Genomic DNA, 10,477 nt, shown 5'->3' on the forward strand with positions numbered 1-10,477 from the left:
ATGCGGCGGCTAGTAAAGCGACCAAAACGCTGGCTTGCATCCATAGATGCTTCTCAATCAAATCCCGGGACATCATTCTCCCCCTGTACTCGGCCTTAGTGAGGCCGCAGCTGGAGTACTGTGTCCAGTTTTGGGCTCCACAATTCAAAAAGGATGTGGAGAAGCTTGAGAGAGTCCAGAGAAGAGCCACACGCATGATCAGAGGTCAGGGAAGCAGACCCTACGATGACAGGCTGAGAGCCCTGGGGCTCTTTAGCCTGAAAAAGCGCAGGCTCAGGGGTGATCTGATGGCCACCTGCAAGTTTATCAGGGGTGACCACCAGTATCTGGGGGAACGTTTGTTCACCAGAGCGCCCCATGGGATGATGAGGTCAAATGGTCACAAACTACTTCAAGATCGTTTCAGGCTGGACATAAGGAAGAATTTCTTTACTGTCCGAGCCCCCAAGGTCTGGAACAGCCTGCCACCGGAGGTGGTTCAAGCGCCTTCATTGAACACCTTCAAGATAAAACTGGATGCTCATCTTGCTGGGATCCTATGACGCCAGCTGACTTCCTGCCCTTTGGGCAGGGGGCTGGACTCGATGATCTTCCGAGGTCCCTTCCAGCCCTAATGTCTATGAAATCTATGAAATGTGTTCATGTTTGTTATATTGTTGCATGCCTCAGTTTACTTCATTAGCTTCTGTACAGGGAATGGGAGTTAAGTCCCAGTGCTGCCTACATGAGGGATTAGACGAGATGGACTCCTAGCATCAACAGAAAGTAGAATAGCTTTGACCTGTTAACACAGGTAGGATTTCTGGCACTCCAGAAAAGCTGAATGAGATAAGTATGATGAAAGGAGAGCAGGCTGGACAAGGGATGTGTCAGCTCCTGGCTGGGAGAGCGTGAAGACAGAGACCAGCAGAGCAGATTTTTGAGGTTTGGAAGCCGGCAGACTGGCAAGGGAATATTTGACAGATTAAAGGTTCTTTGGTCTGTGTGGGCTGGGGACAGAGGGACTGCTTAACTCTTTGGAAGGGGCAGAGAGCCACTGGCTGGGTGGCCTTTACTACAGTAAACACCTTTTATTTAAATGAAGCTGTCTGGTTTTCTGCTTAGAACTTCACATTGCACTTGTTTTCCTTGGTAAGAGAAAACCTGTCTCAAAGGAGCAGAACTGGATGTTAGCATTTGAGTTGGGCTCATGGAAAACCAGGGAGCATGAGAAACCAAAAGGCCAGGATCTGAGAGTGGGGAAGAACCAGAGCTCCCTCCTTGCTCTAGAAGCCATACCTGGGCTGACTACGAGTGGTGGACACTCTCAGAAACTGGAAAAGGCTGTAGTGGCTTTGAGCAAGCAAGCCCCTCCTCCCTTTGCTCTCCCTCACTCCTTGTCACCTGGGTGGGACTCTGTGATACCGAAAGCACAGAGAAGTCTTGTATTCTTTTCTTCTCTTCTTTTCAGTCTCTGGCACTTCCTTTATGTTTCCATCAGTGTTAAGCTTTTGTGTTTCAAGGGACGCTTGTACACATGGCGGGTTGCATTCTATGCCCCCTAAATTGAAATGGTGGGTTTTATTTTTCCATCACTGTATACCAACGCCCCTAATCTCTATATGTAACCTGCTCAATTTACCCCTCTTTCCTCTGAACTCTGCATAGCACAGCTCACTATTTTTTACCTGTCTCTGCTTTTAGGTTTAAAATTTATTCCAATTTTATTTTAACTGTTGCCTTGCACTCTCATTCAGTATTAAGAATTTTTCTTAGACTTTCTGGTTTGCAGGCAGGAAAAAATCCTTTTTCAGCAATTTGCAATAATTTCTGCGAAATTAAGTACACATCTTTTCCTTCTCCTCTGTAGAGCATTACCTCAGTAGGACATTTTATTTCTACTACTAAAACTCACCAAATTTTGAAACCAGTCTCTTGCAACTAGAGGATGAGGGATCAGTTTCTTATGCTTTGTGTTACAGAGTTCTCAGGAAGGTTCAGTAAGAATGCTATGAAAGAAATACCTTCTTTTAATGAAAATATTTATTCTACATAGCAGGGCTCTTTGGTAGTCTGCTTCGTTCTTTTATATACTTTTCCAACCTTATGGGAAACTGCTTGGGGATTTTCACCTATACGGTTGTTGGAAGCATCCAGGTTTTGGAGCTGAGGGTGGCCTATTTCACCTCCTTTCCTCAAGCCATGTGATAGAGCAGTGATTCTCAACCAGGGTGCCCTGAGATCCTTTTAAAAGTGCCACTCAATGTTAGCACTGTGTGCGTATGGAAATGACTGTACAATGGTTCACAAGATAAACCCAGAACTTTGTAATAGGAATCCATAGTGTCAAAAAAACTTCTGACCTATTGTGATCTTTCTGGGTTCTTTGCAACAGAATATTTGCTTTATTATATTTCCTGTCACTTTGAGGGGTGTCTTCACCCTAAAAAAGGTAGCCACTGGGATAGAGCGTGCATGTGTGTTGCGGGGAAGGGACCTTATGGTAAGTTCTTCAAACTCTCTTTGCTCAAAACTGGCATGAGCGGTAGTTAAAATATTGAGAGTGTGACCTGGAACGACTTTGAGTGTGGGCTGGCTGATGGCAGGTTTCTTTCCTTTTTCGGTTGATAATTCCTACTATATATATTTGGGATCTTCCTTGTAGTGGTGTTAGGAGCTTGTAGTATTTGACCAGAGAAGGGGATTGGGACCCCATTTTGACCTGTCACTTTGCAAGGTTTACAGATCAGTCTTTCACTGTAGTCGATTCAAAAAAATTCTGTACCTTATGTCTTTATCCTTGTAATGTCTGGGGTCCCTAGGAGATTTTCTGTTTCTTCTAGACTAGTTGGACTAGTTTTTAATTTCAAACTCTTAGAGGCCCAGAGATGTTAATGGTGAGGTAAAGAATCTAGTGGAAAGCTTCTTTTTTAAGATATTGACAATGATTTCAGCTGCATTTCTTTCTTTTACTTCTTTGAGGGCCCTGGTTCCTGTCTTTGCAGAATACAATTGGAGTGAAAGGGATTTTAGGATAATTGGTCTGAACTTCTAAACCAATGCATACTAAAATGTAGTTTGTGGCTAAAATGTGGGATGTGAGGGAGAAATGGCTTCTCAGTATGTTAGCTGGTGAACTTGTAAAAATAATTGTATACCATTGCTGGAACATTTGCAACACTGAGTGCTCTGGCTGCATGGCCATACCCTTTGTTGGCAGGCATGTGACACAGCAAGACATTTTTCATATACTTTGTCAACACATTATAATTAATCCTGCCAATAAAGGCTAATTAAATGGAATTCCATTTGACAGTACCTAAGGAGGATCATCCAGCAGCTGGAAACTTCTATTTTAGTAGTTAATTTATCATCACTTATGCCAAAAGTAACCAGTTTTTATAACTAATCCATCTGGCAATTTAAATATATATTATTATTTTAACTTGGGATGTTAAGTTTTTTAGTCTGACTGTTTTTTGTTTAAAGAAAGATAACATTGTTAAAACAAAACCACAAAAATTGTCTTTAAAACAAGCAGTTTCTTATTGTTTATTAGAAGTCTAGTACTGCAAAGTTGTCACTACATAACGTTTGGCTGTTTTTAAGTGGGTGTTGCGCTTGTTACTCTCAAGCACCAACTTTGCTTGACCAGACATTGTGTGTGCATGCCTGACTCTCAACTCCCAAAACAAGTGCTCCCAGCTTAGTTACAGCCTGAGATCTAATGGTGATCAGAGGAAATATTACAAGGACACATTGAAGGCATACCTTAAGAAAACGGATGCTGATGGACTCCAGTGGTGCCACAACCTCAACCAAGTGTCAGCCCATTTTGAGATAAAGTGACTTGGCATTGAAGCAAAGAAGAAAGAGGGAAGGAAGGAAGGAAAAGGAGAGGAATCCCATCCTTCAGCCTTCTCTCCCCTGGGGGAGGACGTGCAGCTTCTGCGAATGGATTTGTGACTCAAGGACTGGACTCCTAAGTTGCATCAAGATTCATCAGAGAGTGATGGTAGAGATCATCCACAAATTGACAATGATAACACAGCACATATTAAGGGATAAACTCTATTCTAACCAGAGAAAACCCTTTGCTTCAGGATCATTTAAATCTAAAATTTGTGCATTGTTTTCTTATCTTTTACTTAGGCTGGTTGAAGACATTTGATGACTACTTCAGAGATCAGACGCAACATATCCTAAACAATATGATCATCAAGCTTCAAGAAGACAAGAGAAGGAAGTTCATGTGGTCTGAAATCTCTTACTTTTCAAAGTGGTGGGATGGAATAGATAGCCAAAAAAAAGATGCTGTCAAAAGGTTTGGACATTTTTCTTATTTGCAATTACTCTTTTTGTGGAATGGTGTTATTAATGACTTGCTCATATGAGATTTGATTTGTTCCATTACAAGCTTTCCAAAGTAAGCTTGTATCTTGGTGGTGGTCAGCTATGATTTTTTTTTTTGTCAATTTTTGTTTCTATTTTTTTATATTCTTTTTTTTCCCAGGGGGGTAGAAGCATGTTGCAGAACAGCTGGAAAAGAACCAAATAAAAATATCTACATACATACGTACTAGGGCTGTGCGAAACTTCAGGTGGTGATTTGATTCGCCAGGAGATTTGGCCCAATTCAGTGGCTGAATCTCCAAATCGAATCAGGGGCACAATTTAAAGGTCCAGATCAATTCAAAACTCTCCAAATCTTCAGCAAAGATTCAAAGAGCTTTGATTCAGGCAGTCCTCTGTGGCTGCATCAGGGAGATGCAGCCACTCCCAGCTGGTAAGCACTAGGGGCTGGGGGAGGGGACCATGAGGGGAAGTACCCTGCCTGCCCCAGCTCGGTACTTTAAAAAAAAAAAAAAAAAAGAAAGCCCCCGGTGCTCACTGGGTGCTGCTGGGAGGGGGACAATCTCCACTGCCCCACGCTGTATGGGGGGCTCTGCACAAGCCCCCTCAACCTCCCCCCCCCGGACACCCCCACAGCTGCCCCACCTACCGGGGCTCTGGCACTTTAAGAAAAAAAAGTGGAGAAAATCCCTGGGACTCGTCGTTCCTGGTGCAGCTTCTGGGGCTCCTGCAGAGACCCCTTCATGTGGCGGGGGGCAGTGGGGGATCGTTCCTTGCTGGCAGAGGTGGTGAGTCCCGGGGTTTCTTCAGGTATTTTTTTTTTCTTAAAGGGCTGAAGCTGGCCTGTGCGGGGCACCCGTGAGAGGGCTGGGGGAGCAGGGGGGAAGGGTTCAGGGGCTTGTGCAGAGCCCCCAACACAGTGGGGGGATCGCCCCCCCTGCCTGGCAGCATCTGCTGAGCCGGGGATTTTCTATCCCCCCCAAGTGCTGGGAGCTGTGGCGGGTGGGGCGGCCATTGCTGAGCTGGGAGAGGGGAGGGGGATGAGCCTGGCCTGGCTGATTTGGAGATTCGGCCGAATCAAATCAGGAAAGTGATTCGAATCACCGAATTGGATCACTGTCCCCTGAATCAGGTGAATCCAAAGCGAATACTAGCCACTTTGCACAGGCCTAATATGTACCTTGTGCTCCTTAGTTCATGCTGCAATTGAGTTTCAATATGTCATTTATTTTTTCTATCCTAAGCCACAAAAAAAATTATACTGACCTGGGGTGAAAGTATGTTTTTTCTTACTTTTGCATTAGTAAGGGGAAAAAAAAAGGGGGTTTTGTTGTAACTTTGTTTTCTGTGTGAGGCAGGATATACATCTAAATAATAATAGAATAACACCCTAGTAAGAGAGTTGTTCATCAGATTTTTAAAGAAAAGGGCCAGTGGTTTTGACAAAAGACATATAGCAATAAAAAAGAAGATATAATTTCCTTAACATCTGTAGATGAAGTTAAAACGTCACTGATTTTAATCCATGCCTTCATTTTATTATGCTAAAAAATTATCAGCCTATTAACAAATAGTATGGATCATGTTTCTTTTAGTTTATCTTGAAATAAAAAAGCAAGCCTCTAGTACTTAGTTTAGAGAGAGACCCGAAAATATAACCTTATCATTTGAAAGTCATCTTGGTAAAGAAATGAAATGTTCAGAATGCTCGGTCCCTCCAGCCCCCAAATCTATCCTGAGAACACAAAATAGAAGATAATTTTTTTATTGTACAACACAGGTTGGTAATGTGTTTTAAATCCAATGTCTGTATTATAAAGTCCATGATTTTTTGTATCCAGTAGATTTAATAAGTGAAGCTTACAAAGCCCAGGTCTCTTTAGAAGTCTTTAGAATGCTGTGGAAGGCTCTGAACTGCTTAGTTCCAATACCAGTGTTGCATTGCGTGTCTTGTTTTCGCTTTTCCTCTGAACACCCATTTTGAACAAGAGGGTTTTGAAAGATGCAATTTGATGTATAAACAATACTACCTGGGGAGTAGTTTTTAGTAAAAACTGGTGCTGGTTACATTGTCAAGAATGTTAGAAAATTATTAACTCAGCCTGCACAATGGAATGTTTTTGCAGTGCTCCTTAAGTGTGCACTTCAGGACTGATGAGACAGCGTCTCTACTTCCAAGGGCATATATACCTCATCTGTGTTAAGTTATCTGAGTTTGTTTTACCATTATAAACTACTTTATATGAATTCCATAAATTGGGTATAGTCTGGTAATATACTATGCCAGAAGATATTCTTAGCTATGACATTGAGTAAGTGTAGCGAACATCCTATGATATCTTTGGCACAAGGGATATGTTCACTGAGACTTTTGTGTGAGGAATAGGTTATTTTATGGTGGTCATTTGGGAGATGGTGTGTTAAGGTATGACCTGGCTTGAAGCCTGCTTTCCTTGATCCATAGCTCCTCTAGAGCAGTTCTCAATTCTGTTGCACCAGGAACCATTTGTAAACATCAATGGCCAGTGCCTCTCACTTCTGACCCCCTGCCCACAGTCCCCAGTCCACCAGTGTCTGGGGCAGGGGGGTGTGTGTGGGGGGAGAGGGGGCCCAAGCAGACCTGTGCAGGCTGGAACTCTGACAACCTGCAAGGGGAAAGTCACAGTTTCTCCCATGGTTTTCTCCTTTAAAGGAGAACCCATTTTTAAAGCTTGTTGTTCCATTTTGAATGTTTGTTTGCGACCCTTTTATATATTCTTGCGACCCAGTTTTGGGTCACAACCCACGGGTTGAGAAACTCTGCATTGGAGGATACATACTAGCAGTACTTGGGAAGTAGAATGTTCCTAAACACCTAACCGAGTAGACTTCAGCTTTCTGGCCCATGTACTTATTTATTTGTTGTCTCAGAACGCTAATCTTCCTCCTTTACTAGATAATATCAGTAACCTTGTATGGCATATGCAGTAGAGCAGATAGTTTCAGTTGATATGGAACAACACATATTTTCTTGCCTTTTTATTCAGTTCCAGTACCATAGTTGAAATATTGTGATTTAAATTTAAGTTTTGGTCCTGTGAATAATGAATATCTATATTAATGGCTTCTGTAAAAACTATAGTATATTGTTTTGAGATAAGTAGTTAACGTTTTATATTTTCACTATCGGCATAAGTTCTAAAATTTGTGGATTTTTATCTTTGTATAAGACATTGTTTTCTAAAGGTAGTCTTGACTTTCTGATTGTAAGTTTACTCATTTTCTTCCAGATTGATACAAGGTGGCCAGCTTGAAATAGTCACAGGAGGCTGGGTTATGCCTGATGAGGCCTCTCCTCATTACTTTGCTTTAATTGACCAGTTGATAGAAGGACATCAGTGGCTAGAGAAGAATCTTGGTATGTACATATTTTGTCTCCTCATTTTGATATTTTCACATTAAACTGAGTTAATAAGTTAAGCTGAGAAGTGATATTTAATGTTTTGGAATGTAGTTTAGTACTATGAGATACTTTATATCTTTTCTTGAACAACAAATCGGTGAGAGAATTTTTGCTTAGTGCATTATTTTACAGGCCTACCCACAAGAAGTATTGATTAAGTCTCCTCTGGTAAAACAGTCCTAATTATAAAAAGTGACTTTTCCAATTGCAAATGTAAAGGGCAGCTTTCAATATGCAGCAGTCTGCCTGCACATTAAAAATTGCACAATTAAATCCTTTATTTATGATTCCTACTTGTAAATACAGGCTCCCAATCAAAGAATTTAAACTATTTTCTATGTTAATTTTATATTTTTGACCTGATTAGTGGAAAATTTGCATAGCACTTAAGTGTGATTAAATATGGAATAAAATTTGTTTAAATAGAGTACTTGAACCCATAGTTTTATGAGGAAAAACAGATATTTCTGTTTCCAGATTTTAAACAATTGTGAATTTGGCCCAGAAATCATTTACTACTTCTGGTTGTTTTTTTTTGTTTTGTTTGTTTGTTTGTTGTTTTTTTAATGAAACAAAACAAAAATTTTACTTCCTGGGTCCTAACCTGAAGCCAAAGGGTAGTCCATTCATTCAACCCATACTTCTTTAGCTTTCTGGCGAGAATGTTGATATGGGTTTACCAACCCATATTAAAAGACCAAAAGTTAAGGAATTTATCACATCAGCCGCTCTCCCTGCATCCACAGAGACAGTCATCTTGTTTCATACAAGGCAATCAGGTTGGTCAACCATGACTTGCCCTTGATAAATCCATGCCGACTGTTCCTAATCACCTTCTCCAGGTGCTTAGAAATGGATTCCTTGAGGACCTGCTCCATGATTTTTTTTTTTTTTCCAGGGACTGAAATGAGGCCAACTGGTCTGTAGTTTCTTTGATCCTCTTCCTTGCCTTTCTTAAATATGGGCACTGTATTTTCCCTTTTCCAATCATCTGGGACCTCTCATGAGTGCCACAAGTTTTCAAAGTTAATGGCTAGGCACTCTGCAATCACATGAACCAACTCCCTAGATGTATTCTTACGAAGACTTAGTTTCCATTTATCTATGTAAATTAAGCACTGTTCACATGAATTTTCAAAACCCTGTATTTAATAATATGGCTATAGCTCTTGTTAAAATAAGAACTAAGGGAAAGATCAACTATATTTTCTTGACACTCTACAGGGGTAAAACCAAAATCTGGCTGGGCAGTTGATCCCTTTGGGCATTCGCCAACAATGGCTTACCTTCTGAAACGCACAGGATTTTCCAACATGCTTATACAGAGAGTTCATTACTCAGTTAAAAAGCATTTTGCAGTACAGAAGACACTAGAATTTTTTTGGAGACAGAACTGGGGTAAGTGTATTTCCCTTTAACTTATTTTGTCATATTTTTGCTTTATACTTTTAAAAATTAAGTAATAGGAAATAGGAATTGAGTAAATAATGGTGACAGTAATTGCAATGAACAGGGTTATTTAATACAAAGAATATAAAGTAATTAAAAGTAAGACTAGTCCAAATTTAAAATACAGCTTCAGAAAATGTTCTATGAGGAAAAGGTTCACGTTGTTCAAATTTTCCCTTTTTCAGGACATTTTTGGCAGTAAAAAAATGAAAAACCTAGATCTCATTTTAAATTTTAAAATAATTTTGCTTTTACTCCTTCGTTTAATTTTCCTGCTTGCTTTACTTTTTCCCCTAACCAAAAAAATGGTGAGATGGTTTACCTTTAAAACTTCACGTTTTTAAATTACTTTTTCTTTCTTTTTCAAACTTAATAATCCCCTCCCACTGTTCCATCAGTTGTGGTGGGGAACTTTCCATATTTCTTCTCACTCTTTTGCTTATTTATTTTCTCTGTCTAATGGTTAAAAAATTAAAATCAGTGAAAGAGAAAATAACTTCTTTTTCCTAAAAGAAAGATGCTTGACAGCAAGATACTTGGAGAAAAATATTTTTCTTGTACATTTTGAGTAACAGAATTAAAATAGAAATGATGACCGTTAGAATCATGATGTTCATCAAGCTTTCTCTACCCAGAAAAAAAAAAGTTTCTTCATAGTAATAGTGAAAATGAAATAAAGTTTTCAAATACATGTTTAGGCCTGTTGTTATTATTGAAAATGTTGGTAAATGGCAAAGTGCTTTAAAAAAAAAAATGAAATTAGACCTTTGGATAAAATTGAAGGCCTTGTATTCTAAGAAGAAAAAAGAATAAACATAGCTATTTCTTGAAAATAACGTAGTATACAGATGATATTGAAAGGAGCTGAATCCTGCATACTAAGTACATGAAATCACCTTCCAGAATGGCACTAAGCAATGTTATTCATGTCCCTCATTTTTGTTCACTTATTCTCCCTAGGGGAGAAAGTATATGAAATGGTGTTTTTGTTTTGGAATTTTTCTGTAAAATGCACGCACGCACGTGCGCGCGCGTAAAAGTTGTTGCTTTTGTTATGAGGGCAAGGTCAGAGAAATGTACCTAACATTTATGGATGGATAGCCTTTAGTTACTATGTGAGTTAATTTCACAATATAGGGTGAGCTCCTTTTTTCTTTCTTTTTCTCCTGCAGAAACAAGCATAACCCATTACGTAGGTAGGATGCCTATGTAATAGAAACTTCCATTACATAGGTAGGATGCCATTCTTTCCCT

At 39.9% G+C, this 10,477-nt stretch overlaps 1 protein-coding gene across 1 annotated transcript in view; it reads left to right on the forward strand.

The window, feature by feature from the left end:
• MAN2A1 (mannosidase alpha class 2A member 1) overlaps positions 1–10,477 on the forward strand; it is a 229,426-nt gene that overhangs the window by 51,596 nt on the left and 167,353 nt on the right. The window contains exons 5-7 of the mRNA XM_025203529.1: positions 4,132–4,303; positions 7,602–7,729; positions 8,999–9,172. Coding sequence (XP_025059314.1) covers positions 4,132–4,303; positions 7,602–7,729; positions 8,999–9,172 — 474 coding nt within the window. The remainder of the gene's footprint in view (positions 1–4,131; positions 4,304–7,601; positions 7,730–8,998; positions 9,173–10,477) is intronic.

This window comes from Alligator sinensis, unplaced genomic scaffold, assembly GCF_000455745.1.
Source record: "Alligator sinensis unplaced genomic scaffold, ASM45574v1 scaffold30_1, whole genome shotgun sequence".
Taxonomy (NCBI): Eukaryota; Metazoa; Chordata; order Crocodylia; family Alligatoridae; genus Alligator; species Alligator sinensis.